This window comes from Oncorhynchus masou, chromosome 10 (genome assembly GCF_036934945.1).
Source record: "Oncorhynchus masou masou isolate Uvic2021 chromosome 10, UVic_Omas_1.1, whole genome shotgun sequence".
Taxonomy (NCBI): Eukaryota; Metazoa; Chordata; class Actinopteri; order Salmoniformes; family Salmonidae; genus Oncorhynchus; species Oncorhynchus masou.
Window position 1 is genome coordinate 13,313,335 of NC_088221.1, and position 17,162 is coordinate 13,330,496.

At 44.4% G+C, this 17,162-nt stretch overlaps 2 protein-coding genes across 4 annotated transcripts in view; one reads left to right on the forward strand and one right to left on the reverse strand.

The window, feature by feature from the left end:
• LOC135547169 (coiled-coil domain-containing protein 148-like) overlaps positions 1-10,105 on the reverse strand; it is a 50,339-nt gene extending 40,234 nt beyond the window's left edge. The window contains exons 1-4 of the mRNA XM_064975898.1: positions 10,061-10,105; positions 7,859-7,923; positions 7,158-7,279; positions 4,107-4,210 (exon numbers count right to left, since the gene is read on the reverse strand). Coding sequence (XP_064831970.1) covers positions 4,107-4,210; positions 7,158-7,279; positions 7,859-7,913 — 281 coding nt within the window. The 5' untranslated portion in view covers positions 7,914-7,923; positions 10,061-10,105. The remainder of the gene's footprint in view (positions 1-4,106; positions 4,211-7,157; positions 7,280-7,858; positions 7,924-10,060) is intronic.
• Positions 10,106-10,272: 167 nt separating this feature from the next.
• LOC135547170 (plakophilin-4-like) overlaps positions 10,273-17,162 on the forward strand; it is a 115,650-nt gene continuing 108,760 nt past the window's right edge. The window contains exon 1 of one of the 3 annotated variants that reach the window (XM_064975901.1): positions 10,273-10,430. In XM_064975901.1, coding sequence (XP_064831973.1) covers positions 10,376-10,430 — 55 coding nt within the window. In that variant the 5' untranslated portion in view covers positions 10,273-10,375. Of the gene's footprint in view, positions 10,431-12,809; positions 12,829-17,162 lie in introns of those variants that run through there. The other 2 variants (XM_064975899.1, XM_064975904.1) reach the window with 2 other exon arrangements.

Here is a 17,162-nt window from a genome sequence, read left to right on the forward strand (position 1 = left end):
GCGTGAGACGCTGCCTTTAACCCTCACTGTCTCTGGTAATCATAGCGAAACCATTTCTTTTTTAATTTTTCGTTCACCTTTTACACCTGTTGTTTTGGGTCATCCCTGGCTAGTGCGCCATAACCCTTCTATTAATTGGTCTAGTAATACTATCCTATCCTGGAATGTTTCTTGTCATGTGACCTGTTTAATGTCTGCTATCCCTCCTGTTTCCTCTGTCTCTTCTTCACAGGAGGAGCCTGGCGATTTGACAGGGGTGCCGGAGGAGTATCACGATCTGCGCACGGTGTTCAGTCGTTCCAAGGCCACTTCTCTCCCTCCACACCGGTCGTATGACTGTAGTATTGATCTCCTTCCGGGAACTACTCCCCCGGGTAGATTATACTCTCTGTCGGCTCCCGAACGTAAGGCTCTCGAGGATTATTTGTCGGTTTCGCTCGACGCCGGTACCATAGTCTCCTCCTCCTCTCCCGCCGGAGCGGGGTTTTTTTTTGTTCAGAAGAAGGACGGGTCCCTGCGCCCATGCGTGGATTATCGAGGGCTGAATGACATAACAGTTAAGAATCGTTATCCGCTTCCTCTTATGTCTTCAGCCTTCGAGATCCTGCAGGGAGCCAGGTTTTTCACCAAATTGGACCTTCGTAACGCCTACCATCTCGTGCGCATCAGGGGGGGGGACGAGTGGAAGACGGCGTTTAACACTCCGTTAGGGCACTTTGAATACCGGGTTCTTCCTTTCGGCCTCGTTAACGCTCCAGCTGTCTTTCAGGCACTAGTTAACGACGTCCTGAGAGACATGCTGAACATTTTTGTTTTCGTTTACATGGACGATATCCTGATTTTTTCACCGTCTCTCTCGATTCATGTTCAGCACGTGCGACGCGTCCTCCAGCGCCTTTTGGAGAACTGTCTTTATGTGAAGGCTGAGAAGTGCACTTTTCATGCCGCCTCTGTCCCTTTTCTCGGTTCCGTTAATTCCGCTGAGGGCATTAAGATGGATCCCGCTAAGGTCCAGGCTGTCATTGATTGGCCCGTTCCTAAGTCACGCGTCGAGCTGCAGCGCTTTCTGGGCTTCGCTAATTTCTATCGTCGTTTCATCCGTAATTTCGGTCAGGTGGCAGCTCCCCTCACAGCCCTTACTTCTGTTAAGACGTGCTTTAAGTGGTCCGTTTCCGCCCAGGGAGCTTTTGATCTTCTTAAGAATCGTTTTACATCCGCACCTATTCTTGTTACACCTGACATCTCTAGTCAGTTTGTTGTTGAGGTTGACGCGTCAGAGGTGGGCGTGGGAGCCATTCTTTCTCAGCGCTCTCTCTCTGACGGCAAGGTCCATCCTTGCGCGTTTTTCTCTCATCGCTTATCGCCGTCAGAACGTAACTATGATGTTGGTAATCGCGAACTGCTCGCCATCCGCTTAGCCCTAGGCGAATGGCGACAGTGGTTGGAGGGGGCGACCGTTCCTTTTGTCGTTTGGACTGACCATAGGAACCTTGAGTACATCCGTTCAGCCAAACGACTTAATGCGCGTCAGGCTCGTTGGGCTCTGTTTTTCGCTCGTTTCGAGTTTGTTATTTCTTATCGTCCGGGCTCAAAAAGCACCAAGCCTGATGCTTTATCTCGTCTCTTCAGTTCTTCTGAGGTCTCCACCGACCCCGAGGGGATTCTCCCTGAAGGGCGTGTTGTCGGGTTGACTGTCTGGGGAATTGAGAGGCAGGTAAAGCAAGCACTCGCTCACACTCCGTCGCCGCGAGCTTGTCCTAGGAACCTTCTGTTCGTTCCCGTTCCTACTCGTCCGGCCGTTCTTCAGTGGGCCCACTCTGCCAAGTTAGCCGGCCACCCCGGCGTTCGGGGTACGCTCGCTTCCATTCGCCAGCGTTTCTGGTGGCCCACTCGGGAACGTGACGCGCGTCGATTTGTCGCCGCTTGTTCGGTCTGCGCGCAGACTAAATCTGGGAACTCTCCTCCTGCCGGCCGTCTCAGACCGCTTCCCATTCCCTCTCGACCGTGGTCTCACATCGCTTTAGATTTCATCACCGGACTGCCTTCATCAGCGGGGAAGACAGTTATTCTTACGGTTGTCGATAGATTCTCTAAGGCGGCTCATTTCATTCCTCTCGCTAAGCTCCCTTCTGCTAAGGAGACGGCTCAGATCATTATCGAGAATGTTTTCCGAATTCATGGCCTTCCGTCTGACGTCGTTTCCGACAGAGGCCCGCAGTTCACGTCTCAATTTTGGAGGGAGTTTTGCCGTTTGATTGGGGCTTCCGTCAGTCTCTCGTCCGGCTTTCATCCCCAGTCTAACGGTCAAGCCGAACGGGCCAATCAGACTGTTGGTCGCATTTTACGCAGTCTTTCTTTTCGTAACCCTGCGTCTTGGTCAGAACAGCTCCCCTGGGCAGAGTACGCCCACAACTCGCTTCCCTCGTCTGCTACCGGTCTATCTCCTTTTCAGAGTAGCCTCGGGTACCAGCCTCCGCTGTTCTCATCTCAGCTCGCCGAGTCCTGCGTCCCCTCCGCTCAGGCTTTTGTCCAGCGTTGCGAGCGCACCTGGAAGGGGGTCAGGTCGGCACTTTGCCGTAATAGGGCGCAGACTGTGAGGGCCGCTAATAAGCGTAGGACCAAGAGTCCTAGATATTGTTGCGGTCAGAGAGTATGGCTCTCCACTCAGAACCTTCCCCTTAAGACAGCTTCTCGCAAGTTGGCCCCGCGGTTCATTGGTCCGTTCCGTATTTCCCAGGTCATTAATCCTGTCGCAGTGCGACTTCTTCTCCCGCGCTATCTTCGTCGCGTTCACCCGGTCTTCCATGTCTCCTGTGTTAAGCCCGTTCTTCGCGCCCCCGCTCGTCCCGCCCCCCCCATCCTTGTCGAGGGCGCACCCATCTACAGGGTTCGTAAGATTTTGGACATGCGCCCTCGGGGCCGTGGTCATCAGTACCTAGTGGATTGGGAGGGGTACGGTCCTGAGGAGAGGAGTTGGGTTCCCTCTCGGGACGTGCTGGACCGTTCGCTGATCGATGATTTCCTCCGTTGCCGCCAGGTTTCCTCCTCGAGTGCGCCAGGAGGCGCTCGGTGAGTGGGGGGGGGTACTGTCATGTCTTGTTATGTCTGTTCCTGTCCTTTCTCTTCACTCTGTCTCTCTCTGCTGGTCTTTTTAGGTTACCTTCTCTGTCTCTCTTTCTTCAGCTGTTCTACATCTCCCCTAACTAGCTCGTTCACTCTTTCCCACCTGTTCTCTCTTCCCCCTCTGATTAGGTCTCTATTTCTCTCTCTGTTCCTGCTACTTTCAGTGTCTGATTCTTGTTTGTGTTTTTCATGCCAGAAGCAAGCTGTCGTCCCGTTTGCTTCCACCTTGTCCTATCCTGTCGGAGTCTGCCTGGCAGGTGCATCCTGCATTATACTAACGTTCTTTTTGTTCCATTGACAACGTTGGAAGAGGATTTATGCCATTCCTGTTTTTCATTAAAGAACTCTGTTTTCTGTTAAAACCGCTTTTGGGTCTTCACTCAAGTACATAACAGTCTCAACTTTTCTTTCTACAAAAAAAGGTCATTTTGTCAGCAAAACACACCAATTCATTCAGGCTACAAGAGTGTAGACCCAATGACCATCGCTGAATGTCATTACACTTTTGGGTGTTTTGTCTTCATTAAATGGTGCGTTTTGGATGCTGAAATTATTTTGGAGTGGGCGAACATGCGCAGGAAGCCTACTTTTTGAAGTGATTTGTTTGACAATAAGATGAAAACATCATTGCTGGTTGTGTTCACAGGTAATATATATTTGTACTGTTAAATTACGTCTTTACTAAAAAAAATAGGAGGTCCTTTGAAGAAAGGGGCGGCAGGGTAGCCTAGTGGTTCGAGCGTTGGACTCATAATCGGAAGGTTGCAAGTTCAAACCCCTGAGCTGACAAGCTACAAATCTGTCGTTCTGCTCCAGAAACAGGCAGTTCACCCACTGTTCCTAGGCCTTCATTGAAAATAAGAATTTGTTCTTAACTGACTTGCCTAGTTAAATAAAGATAAAAAAATTAAAAAGAGAGATCCCCCAAATGCCATGGTATAATTCACACTCTGGTGAAAGGTATGCTGGGAGGGGTTTCTTACACTGCATTGGCTAGTTTGATGTTCTCTCTGCTCCACACCTGTCTGTGCTGCCTCAGTAGGGAGCTCTCTTTGGTCTCCTTGGCTGTGCGCAGAGTCCTCTTCACCTGAAAAACAGATCTTATATCAGCCTATGGTTAACTGTGGAACACTGTGATATTTATCAATAATCCCTCACAAGTTTACGATAACATGACATCATTATTATCATATAATTACTGATATCATTGTGGCCAGTCATGACCGAAGCAAAGACCGCAATCATGGTAGATTATGATAGCGTCCCAAAAGGCACCCTATTGCCTGTAAAGTGCACTTTATTCTGTATTCACTTTATATTATTTTTTTAGCAGGACCTATGGGTAAAATGAGTAGGCGTCTAGTCAAAAGTACTGCACTATGTAGGGAATAGGGTGTCATTTGGGACCTAGACTATTAGTAATACATGTGGTATAATACATGACCAAAAAGGAGTGTCCTCCTTAGTGCTCTATGTTCCTAGCTGAACAACACAGAATGAGAGATTGATACATTTTTCCTTTTCACGCATCATGGCAAAATGGTCTTTATTCAGCAGTTTAGTTCAGTCCGTGTGTGTGTGTGGTTTTGTCCTTGAAATATTTACTTTGAAAGCCTCATAATCTGCTGCAATTCATGCGAAACGTTATCACTGTTGAATACTTGAAAGGAAAATACATTGGCAAATTTAAATATTCCGGTGGAACATGCATAACATATATAGAACAAAAAAATATAAACACAACTCGCAACAATTTCAACGATTTTAATTAGTTACAGTACATATAAGGAATATATATATAAGGAAATCAGTCAATTGAAATAAATTCATTAGGCCCTAATCTATAGATTTCACATGACTGGGCAGGGGGCGCAGCCATAGGCCCACCTACTTGGGAGCCAGGCTCACCCACTGGGGAGCCAGGCCCAGCCAATCAGAAATCGTTTTTTTTTCTTCCCACAAAAGGGCTTTATTACAGACAGAAATACGCCTCAGTTTCATCAGCTGTCCAGCTGGCTGGTCTCAGACAATTCCGCAGGTGAAGCAGCCGGATGTGGAAATCCTGGGCTGGCGTGGTTGCACGTGGTCTGCGGTTCTGAGGCCAGTTCAACATACTGCGAAATTCTCTAAAACAATGTTGGATGCGGCTTATGGTAGAGAAATTAACATTAAATTCTCTGGCAACAGCTCTGGTGGACATTCCTGCAGTCAGCATGCCAATTGCACGCTCCCTCAAAACTTGAGACATCTGTGGCATTGTTGTGTGACAAAACTGCATTTTAGAGTGACCTTTTATTGTCCCCAGCACAAGGCTCACCTTTGTAATGATCATGCTGTTTATTCAGCTTCTTGAAATGCCACACCTGTCAGGTGGATGGATTATCTTGGCAAATGAGAAATGCTCCCTAACAGGGATGTAAACCAATTTGTGCACAAAATATAAGAGAAATAAGCTCTTTGTGTGTATGGAACATTTCTGGGTTATTTTATTTCAGCTCATAAAACATGGTACCAACACTTTACATGTTGCGTTTATATTGTTGTTCAGTATATATAAAGTGTGTGTTTCTGGTGGGAAAATAAAGAGGGGAGAGTATCTTAATATACTTTCATTTATTTGACTTTCTCTTGTAAAAAATAAGAAAACAAACAGAGGCAAACCACTGCTCGCGATTGCCCTGCTAGAAACCCCAGCCATTAAAGTACGCTGTGAATTCTCCCTTTATTATGTGTTGATCTAGGGATTTTATCAGGAGCCCCTCCTGCAAAGATGTAAGGCCTCAGTATCCAGGACACTCCCACTCTCTTACTGGAGAACCAATCATTTGATCACATCCTGCGGCAACTCACAGTCATTTATTTCCCCTCTATCACTGTTGGGAAATCCACAATAGAAAGCCTGCCTTTCAGCGGGGCGGGCGTATGCAAACACTGGATGCCTTATCTGGTCCTTGCAGAGAGCTGAATTGGAGCGAGCCATGGGCAACCATAACAAGACACTAAAAAGCTGCTGCCACAGTTTACCAATTAAAACACTGCAGGTCTACAAGCATAATCCCCATGGCCCCTAGGGTTAACTTCTCACAATGCTAGGATGCAGAGAGATGAGAACTTCAAACAGCTTTATGGTTGATCCTCCTGCAGACTCATGAATATTCAAACTGCTAATCCAAATCTTTAGAATTTTGATATTCTTCTTTCATTTGATACATTTTGGAGAGCCCATATAGGTTACGTAATGGTCTGCTGTTTCATAGTCAATCCCCTCCTCCGGATCATTGGAGAGGGTGTGTGTTTGTGTGTGTGTGTGTGTGTGTGTGTGTGTGTGTGTGTGTGTGTGTGTGTGTGTGTGTGTGTGTGTGTGTGTGTGTGTGTGTGTGTGTGTGTGTGAGCGCAAGCTCGTGCGTGTGGGTACGCCCATGATCTTCAAATTTTGAATGCAGGTCTGGATTGTGATTCAGAAAGACCTCATGGCTGCTCATCTGAGAAAGAACAACAACTCTATATAAATATGTCCTCAGAAGGAAATGATGTGCAGTGCAATGATCATGCAGAGGCATGCATGCACTGTCTCAGTCTTTTACCGTTCCATTATATGAACAGGTCTGTCACCCATCAACTCTCACCATACTGAAAGTTGCACATACATAATTAGTATGCGAGTTGCTTGTGTTATGTTGCCTAAAAGAACAGCTGAACTACTTCATGAACGTGGTAGCTTGCACCTAAGGATGTTCAAGAACAGACTGTACTTTGGAGTTACTAAATATACAGTATATCATACAACATTACATCTTAGACTTCATACATTCATCAACACTTTGCCTCTGGTATCGTATGAACTACTAACCAGGACTTGTATCCATGAAGCTTCTGTGCAGGAGTGCTGATCTAGGATCAGTCTAGCCGTTTAGATAGTAATGAATACTATTATATGGGCAGATCAGCAATCCTACTTTGAGACGCTATGTGGATTCGGGGCCAGGGCCTATATTCCAAAACCGTCTCAGAGTAAAAAAATCAAGAATATCTACCTTTTGAGCAATGTGTGCAGACTGCAGTTGTTTGGCATCAACTATGGCTTGTAGTTTCTCATATTCAGCCGGTTTATACTTTGAGCTTCCAAGTCCATCCTTCATCCGTAGAGTCAGTTTTTCTATATCAATGAAAGAAAGCATCAGATATACAATATAACTGTGTACTAGTAAGCATTGAGCATGTGAAAAGTGCATGAACTGTCAATCATATCAAACAACAGTCCATTCTCAATTCTTTCCATTTATGACAGAGCAGAGGAAGTGAGATGGAAATGGCACATCCACTGTCCTATAACACTCTGATGTGCGTCTTTGTGTGCACCCCAAATGGCATCCAATTCCCAACGTAGTGCACTAATGAAGTCGCGCACTACATAGGGGAAAGGGTGCCATTTAAGCATGCAGTATTCATGATTAGCTACGTCCTATAGAAGGAGTAGAAGGAAGGAAATAAACATGTCAGACATGTGACTGATTAGTTTGGCTGTGACTCCAGGAGACGGGTGAATAAACACAGGCCATGCTGCCACGGACGAGGCAGGCATTAAAGGTGTTGGTTGAGATGGCTGAATCTCCTAACACAGGGACTTGAGGTCAAAAGTGCTTACGAGAGCAGCAGAATGTGAAGTCAGTGAGTCTCGAGGGAAGAGCAGTAAAAGCAGCCAGCGATGGTTTGGTTTGGAGCTGAGCTGACTTACCTAAATCTTCAGTTCGGCAATTGGTTATGAAGCCACATAGGTCTCTTCCGCTCATCGCTTCACATCTGTTGATCAGTAGTACATGGGGTTTTAAACAAATCCTTTGGAGTAACACTTCACATGCATTTGCCCGTATACCTCTGTAATAGTAACCCCCAGTTCCATAATTAACTGGTAACATCACTGTAGTAATGTGTTATGTAACATTACACCATTGGAATCACTGCATTTTAGCAAGTAATATCAGCTAAGGGGAAAACGTGACTATGTAAACAGAAGGTTGTTTAAAGTTTGTATAGAGAGGTCACCACTCCTACCTCGTCACCGTTCCTGCTGTTGCTTTGATCAGCTCATTCAACGGATTAAAACGTACATTGACGAACTTAATGGAGAAAACCACTTATCACAAAATGTCTCCCAAAACAGCCTATTCAACATTCAGGGTCCTACGAGGTTATAGAAATAGCCTATGAATTCTCATTAGCGCTTCAAAGTGTCTGAAAGTCAACAACAGACTGTGTTCCTGTAAAGAGACACGTTGGGATATTTATTGGGTTTATCTAATGTGGAATATCCGGCTACATACATTTTGAATTTATCATGTACATTACTTATAATATAATTATTATGGTGTGCTTTATTATGGTAAATGACACTAAATAAAAGTGAATTCATCATAACCTCCTAACTACATTTGGAATGCATTATGTAAATGACTTATAATATAATAATTATTGTGAGGTTAATAATTATCGTTATCGTTGACACTAAATAAAAGTGAATTCATCATATCATAACATAAGACAAAACTGACAAATGCACAAACAAAACGTCTCAGCTGAAGACTGACATCAAATGTTCTTTAATAGATGAAGAAATCAATTTGACATGGTAGGACTGTGGGAGGGTGTTAAGGAAAGAGCAAAAGAGAATACTAATTCATTCTTAATTCATTTGATTATCCTTTTCTTCATGCTGAAAGTGTGTGTCTTGAGGTTTCTCAACGAATTGTATTGGATTAATTCCAATGCTACCTAAAGTGTGGAAGACGTTTTTCAGAAAATAAAGATCAATGTCCATATCAATGACCCATGCAGATTGTGAGACATTTTGGCGTGGATATACATACCACTGATCCCGTGGTTTATAGGTTACAGTGACTGGATTAAAGTGTTAGCACAGGTGAGAGGAGAGGGCATATGGTGCTTTACACTCAATGTCGACTCTTCCTATACGCAGACTATGTGCTGCGCGTAGTGCTCCGCGACCACTAGGGGAACTCAGTCAGGGTCTCAATTTACTGTTGAGAGTAAGAAAAGTAGAATACACAAGGTGCAATTTCGTAGTGCATCAGAAGTTTTCCAGTTGTTATTTCAGTCACTTAATTCGCCCCTGTCAGCTAACATTTTGTAGATTGCTAAATAGGTAGTCTAAAATTACCAACCGGGCACACAGGGCATGTGTTCAGGGGCCCTGACCTCCAGGGGTCCCCCGTTGATTTTGTTAGTCACTCTCGCATAGATATCCAGCACAGCCATCATATGAACAGAAATGTGCTTTAAATCTGCAAAGGTTTCTCACCACCTCCTGGCAAAATGGGGGGAGACACCGTTTGCCCGCGAGGAGGCAGGGAGAACCAAACCTAATTTATGGCCCCCCAAATGGCTAGAGGTGGCGTTGCCTCAAATCCCAGATAAGATCTAAAGATCTACCGTCTCACTAGAAAGTTCGTCTCACGACAACGTTGATGTATCACGTCTGTAGCCTACGCTACGTATCGGTCATATGTTTATTTTTTTGCATTGGAGCTCTGAATTATAGGCCTATTCTGCAATAAGTGGGAACATCATGAACTGCTCTCAAACTTTGCCAGCGCCATTTCAAAGTGAGTTGACACTCGCAGAGCCCACATGTACAGTAGAAAAAGTAGCCTAGTCTACACTGTGCACTGCTCACAAGCCTACACCTGGCCCGTATTAATTATATTTATTAGGCCAACTCACGAATAAAATAAATTCATGTTTTACATCGATTTATTAGGCCAACTCACGAACAAGATGAATCCACGTTTCACGTCGTCTTTAGTCTACTATGAGTAACCTACATACATGGACAGACATTGGTAAACAATTTAGTTTACCATACGATTAGCCTATACCAAATATGTTCTACTACCAAAGACGTGCCTATACCGTATCCTACCTTATTATGGTCACCTCCGCAGCATAACATGTATTTGGTTGACAAAACGTGTAACCAAGGCAACTATTTCCCCCTTGCCATTGGTCTATTCAACAAGAGAGTCACCAACGAAACGCCCTCTTTTCCAAACCAGAGCCAATGAAGACCGAAAGCTGCAAACCTACAGCGAGGTGACGTCATGCGTACTCGTGTTCCTTCGGAGTGGACGCGATTTGCGAAGAAGGGGTCTTGTTCTTCACTGTGGAGGCGAGTTTCACCGCCCGCATGTATGGGACTAGGAGCGGACTTGTTGAGGTGCTACTTCGCTGAAGTTACATGCTCCAATGTGGACCCGCGCCAAAACACAGCGATCACAATAATACTCCTCAAGGTACAGACTTGCTTTCATTGATTCGAAAACGATCACAATATATTGTACAAGTAAAGCATCTGTACTAGACGAGCTCTGATTCCAGTCCTAAATTCGTTTTTTAAACCATAACAATTACCGCATGTGTTGTTGCAGTGCCAGCCTTCACATATCAAGCAAGGATCTTAGCTAATGCACACTAATAATTCTCTGGTGACTGATTCACTACCACGGTACACCTCTGAGGGACCTTCACTGGGTCGTGAGTGTCGCGTTTAGGTGCGCTTTGATACATTGTGGCCGAAACTTTTGATTTGTTCATTATTGTATCAGGTGGACGTTACACGAAGTGTTACTTTTTGTATGACTATGAGTTATACAATCTAACAATCGCCCTTGAGACCCGGTGATCGAAATGCACCAGTAGAGAATGGAGAGGTACTGTGTGGGAATCTGAGGAATGCGAGGTCGCTGAGGGGCGGGAGATTCTTCCCTACTACATCTTTATTTTACCAAGTTTATTTAGGTTTAAACTCACGACTGTATTAAATGTCCTTACCTAGTCTAACTGTCTACACTTGTCTTTGGCATTGGTTATACTTTTTTTTCAATTCTCTAATCACGTAGCCGAGGCCAAGATAGTTTTACAGTTCTGCACCAATCCCGAACCAAAACCACCTTTTTAGTCACGCTCCAGAGAGTGACTCACTCGTCCCTTTAAATTATAATCGGCGTATCTACCATAAAATACATGTGTTTGGGATTGGCAATTATTGTGGTTTCTTCGTAGTGTTAAACGTGTTCATGTTTTTAATTTCAGCTAGACTAGTTCACGTGTCCCATACATAGCCGTTTTCTGGACTCACGCAAATCGAGGCGAAGCATGTTAGGGCAGATTGATGCTAGGTTACTCAAAGGGAAAGTGCAAGGCGTGTCCGTTTGAAGCGGTCATTTATTTTCAGTATTACAGTGGAAGGAACGGTGGAAGTTTAGTGAATACACTATTGCCTACATTCCTCACTCCAATCACTCACTGTCCCACTCAGGAGAGCAGCAAAACTGTGCCCTGCTATTTCAGAGATGCGTAGCCTACTAGGAACTTTCTGACGTCTCCACGTTTCCATTTGAAGCATTCATTTAAAATTCACCTCTGGGAATGTGCACAGATATCTGAACTAAACGCTGCATAGGAATGACAGAAGGTAGCCACAACGTTTTAGAGTTGAAATGATTTCATAATCGATAACACCTGAGTGACAAGTGACTGTATTTCTTGCTCACCCAAACAACTCAAACCTTACTGGAGTAGTCTGCTGTGCCATCGTAACACTTTCACAAGATGGATAGCGCTACTCTGTTGCCTTGCATGGGAAGACATTTACAAGAGCATATGCAGAAGTAGACGAGCACACGTGTTGCTGAAGACCAGTGCAACCAACTGCCTCTAGACACTATGCATACGATAAGTATTGACTGGTATCTTACGTCTCACAAATCTCTCACCGTGTACATGAAGGCAGAGACAAAGAATGTCCTTGGTTGTCAGGGCAGCTGAACCAACTGGTTGCTTTTGGGTTTGTGCATTTGCTGCGGAGATTTGATTGACAGCTGCATGAACTACTTATTTGTTCAGTTCTCCTTATTTACCCAATCACTTTTGGTCCAGTTGGTGACTTGCTCTCTTTGGTGTGCATCACCTTGTTCAAAATAACCTTTTGGTTATTGTATGGTATGGACTTGTTTCTTTCTGTGGTTCTCTTCCAATGCTTCTCAATACTTTCTCTTCCTTTGAAAAGTATTGTGCCTGGTCACCAATGGTGTCAAAAGATTGACAACGAATCATCAACAACATCAGATACCTAGAATATCTCCCATCTAACCACTTAGCTTTATATTCTACAGGCATCAGTCCATACCTAGTTGCCATGCACTGTACTGTATATTCTTTGAATTAAAGGTGCTATCTAGAACCCAAAATGGTTATTTGGCTGTCCCTACAGAAGAACCCTTTGAAGCCAGGTAAAACCCTTTTGGTTCCAGATAGAGCCCCCTTTCCACAGAGGGTTCTACGTGGAACCCAAAAAGGGTTCTACCTGGAGCCAAAAAGGGGTTCTCATATGGGGACCTCTGCAGAACCCTTTTGGAACCATTTTTTCCTAAGAGTCTAGCTCACTAGGTGGCGGTGGTGATGTTTGAGGTCATGTTATACTACCAGCCTATACTCTGAGTCTGTGTGAATCCTCTCTCTTTCTCTCTCTCTCTCTCTCTCTCTCTCTCTCTCTCTCTCTCTGCCTCTCCAAGGTCAGATGCACTATGTGATGCTCCTCGTGATGCACATTACCCAAGCCACCCTCCCAACATCTGACATCTATTGAAGGAATTCGCTTCATGAAAAATTAAAATAAACATTTATCATGAGGTATTGCAGCAAAGGCTGAGTATGAAAATCTTCTTTGTGCGAGTGTTCTTGGTTGGAGAAAGTGGTGTTGCTCTTGCACAAGTGGTCAGGAGGATGTTTCTGTGCAGACCACAATGGGAGACAATCGAAAAGGTCTCATTGGAGTCTATAGGAAATGGAGCATAGCAGCAACAATGACGTCTGTTTGAATCTTGTCCAACCCTTCGAGAGTTGCCATCCCTCACTCTTGCCTGTATGTTAGGTATAGATGTAGTCCATTAATGCTCTGTGCTCCTCTGTTATTGTGAGACTGTGACTGTTGACCCTAGATGAAGAAAGCGGCATTGTTTGTGTGATCATGGGAACAACTGCTGCTTTTATAGTCTGAGTCTCAGCAGAAACACAGCCCTTCCGCATCCTAAATGGCACCCTATTGTCAATATAGTGCACTACTTTTGACTAGGGCCCATAGAGCTCTGGTCAAAAGTAGTGCACTATGTAGGGAATAGGGTTGTCATTTGGGAAGCTGGCCCAGACTGTGTTGCTGCTTGCAAAAGGCCCTTTTTTAAAAATCTGGTTTGTTGTGATTGTTTTGATCCCATGCTCATGTCAGATGCTGTTTAACAGGAACTGTCATCAGTCAGTTGAATAGTTCAGCTGATCTTAGATGCCCCTCATTGTTGAATCATTCTGTCTAATTCTGCTCTTTCAGACAGTAGGCTTGGGTCACCCGACATATCGGAATTGTTATTATTCAACAATTTTAGCCCATTGGCCTACATTTCATTTCTGAATAATACCCATTATATAAAGCATTCATTATCTTTGTTCTGCGGTCTGCTATTGGTTTAGTGACATGTATTCAACTATATGTTTACATGTTATAATCATCTGTGTATTTTTTCTCAGAGGGGGATGTGTGTGAATGGATGCTAATTAATTCAACTACTAACAATATTGAATTAACCTGTTGTTCATGTTGGTAATATAATTACAAAAACCACTCCGCTTTCTGCGATTACAAAGCAATACAGTACTATGTAACAACAATGTCGTAATTATAGTTTAAGAGCAACTTAATGTTCAGTGTTACCCATTATTACCTGCCTCAAGCAATCACGTTGAAAGCCTGTCCCCTGTCCAGAAAATACCTACACAGTTCATCACCGGTCCACAAGAGCTGAGAGGGTTGAAATACCAACTCCAGTTAGATAAAGTGCATTTGTTTGTTTTCTCCCCAAGTTAATCTGATTCCTTGATATGTTTCAGATAATAAAGGGTTTTTCACTCTCATCAGATAATGATAAATCCTACATTATGGATACACTCCAAACATAATGATATATTGAGTAATATTTAACTTTAACAAATGGCCGTGAGTGTGTATGACTACTGATGAGGATTTCTCAAAGCCTTCCCTGTCTTCAACACTTAGCTAATCTACTGCAATGGGTGACTTTTATGGATGTCTCATTAAGCAATAAGGCCCGAGAGGTGTGGTATAAGGCCAATATACCACGACTAAGGGCTGACTTTAGCCACGACGCAACGCAGAGTGCCCAGATACACTCCTTAGCTGTGGTATATTGGCCATATACCACAAATCCCCAAGGTGTCTTATTGCTATTATAAACTGGTTACCAACATAAATAGAACAGGAAACAAGTCGTTTTCTCTCATACCCATGGTATAATTAAGCAATAATGCACGAGGGGGTGTGGTATATGGCCAATATACCACGGCTACGGGCTGTTCTTAGGCACAACTCAATGACGCAAAATGGTTACCAACGTAATTAGTCCAGGAAAAAATAAATGTTTTGTCAGACCCGTGGTATACGGTCTGATATACCACTGCTGTCAGCCAATCAGCATTCAGGGCTCGAACCACCCAGTTTATAATGTCTGATATACCACGGCTTTCATCCATGATTGTCTGGGTTTCCATGTGTGCCCTGAACAACCTGTGACAGGTGATGAGGCTCTGTACCCCGCTGAGTCCCCCTGGAAGGACACTCAGGATGCGTCCCAAATGGCCCCTATTCCAGTGGAGGCTGCTGGGGAGAGAACGGCTCATAATAATGGCCGGAACGGAGCAATTTCCATGGCAACAAACACCTGGAAACCATGTATTTTATGCCATTCCACTGATTTCAGCTCCATTCAATACCACAAGCCCATTCGCCCCAACTAAGGTGCTACCAACCTCCTGTACCCTATTCCCTACATAGTGCACTAGTTTTGACCAGAGCCCTATGGGCCTTGGTCAAAAGTAGTGTATTGTATAGGGAATAGGGTGCCATTTTGGACATATCTTCAGTCACTCTACTGCCTCTGTGGTTCAGTGGCTGGCCATCACTGAATCATAATATCCATTGAGAATGAGTATCCATCAAGAGCTGCCCATTACCCTTCTTTTTTTTGAGGATGCCTCTTTTTCCGTCAATCCTTTTTTCCCCTCTTTCTTTCCATCCCACATGTGCATGGTGTGGTCTGAAGAGAGTTAGCCCAATCCTTGAGGCCAACCACAAGTTGTAGACTAGAGAGATTCCACTGTCAGTCTGTAATATCTATCCCTGTTTTATCACTTGGGCAACAGACTTTTCTGGGAATAGAAGAACTGTGAGCACAAGGTATTTTTAATCGGTGACCTTTTCAACAAGATGAGAAGAGATGAACCAACACCCGCACTTGAAAGTTTAGACCGTTGACGTCACTGGACTGTGAACAGTATTTGAATAAAACCCACCATATTGCAGAATCTATGCTAGTCCTCTATTAGATGTAAATGCTCGCTTTCATGTATTGTATATACAATCAAGGTGATTTAAGGATAATGTCCCATATGCAGTCTGCATTCATTTCTGCTTCTACGGGTTGTTGGGTTGAGGTACAGTGAAATGATTTGGTGAGGCATGTGCGCTGCCGATCAAACTAGATATATGTAGATAAATTCATGAAAGAGCTCCAGATTTCAGGCTTTGATTGGATCCTGGGCGGCTGGCGATAGTAAAGAACACAAAGCATGTCAGCGCTTTGAGAGATTAGGTGCACAATAGCCTTTCATAGCCCTGACATGCTGAGTCTGAAAGACCAGCGGCTCGCCGCGCTCCAGACTTCTGCAGTGTGGAGTGGACAGCAGGGAACAGGGGAAGAGCCATTTCAGTGTGAATTGCTCCAGATGTTGCTGACTCACCAGACCACAGTCTTTTCTGCCAGCTCTCAACCCTACCTCCTCGACGGGAGGAGGAGGATGGCATACTGTTGAATATTTCAAAGACAAAGTGCATGTTACCGTATCACTCGGGGGGTTCCTGCTCTCTGGTTACTAGAGGCTGAAGACTGAAGCGGACAGGCCATCAACCCTGCTGAGCGCGTTGCCTAACAAACGGCCCCCAGAGAATTCAGCAGCAGTCACTGAGCACTGGACAACATGACATAACCTGGCATGACACTGCGTGATGAATGGACAATTGTTAAGCCTGCTGTCATATCGCCGTAAGTAATACACGTTCAGCTGGGGCCAAAATGGCCAAGTGTTTTGTTCTTCTGGCTAAGATGTGCTCGCAGATGGCTTCATTTTGATGACGGATGTATTTCGTCAGTGTGGTTGGTGGGCCTCATAGTGAACTCTATAGTTCAATGTATCACCTAGCCTTACTCTCCAGTGATGTGTTGTTGACTGTTGATGCAGGTTGAGTGGAATACTACAAATGTGGTATCGGATGTCGTCCCAGAGTGGTGCGCAGACACGCTTGGCTGCTGGATTTGGATTGAGGTGATGGCATCTCCCCTATGTCAGGAACCTATGTTCTCCTCAAGTCATGTGGGTTGATGTCAGAGGTTTATACCGGTTGCCGAGGCTCCAAGTCAAAACTGAAACCAGATTCAACCTGCAGGATTCCTACGCCTCAGCTGCTTCCATCATGGCCATTCTTGTCAACCGCAGAAGATTCACTTAAATGTCAAGCAATTTCAAAGTGCTGTATGTTTAGTAATTAACTCAAGGGAAAGGGGTTGAGACATTGAAACTTAACAAAGTTAGTTCAAGGACATGACATTTACGTTGACATTTCATCGAATGCTATTGTGTACTTTTGCTGTGGTTGATTTTAAGATCTAGTGTTGATGTTGAGGAGCTAGATGACTCTTTAACAGAAGCTCCTCGTCAACAAAAAATTGATCAAATTAAGATCCTACGTCTGTATGTCTCGATAAAGTGACCAGGTGAAAACGGACACATTTTGAGACTTGAGGAAATGATGGGTGCAAAAGAATCTTTGACGAATCAACATTTCCACTGCTCTTTCTTCTCTTCAGGTTTTTCAATTTCCCAGCACAAAGTGTTAACATGAT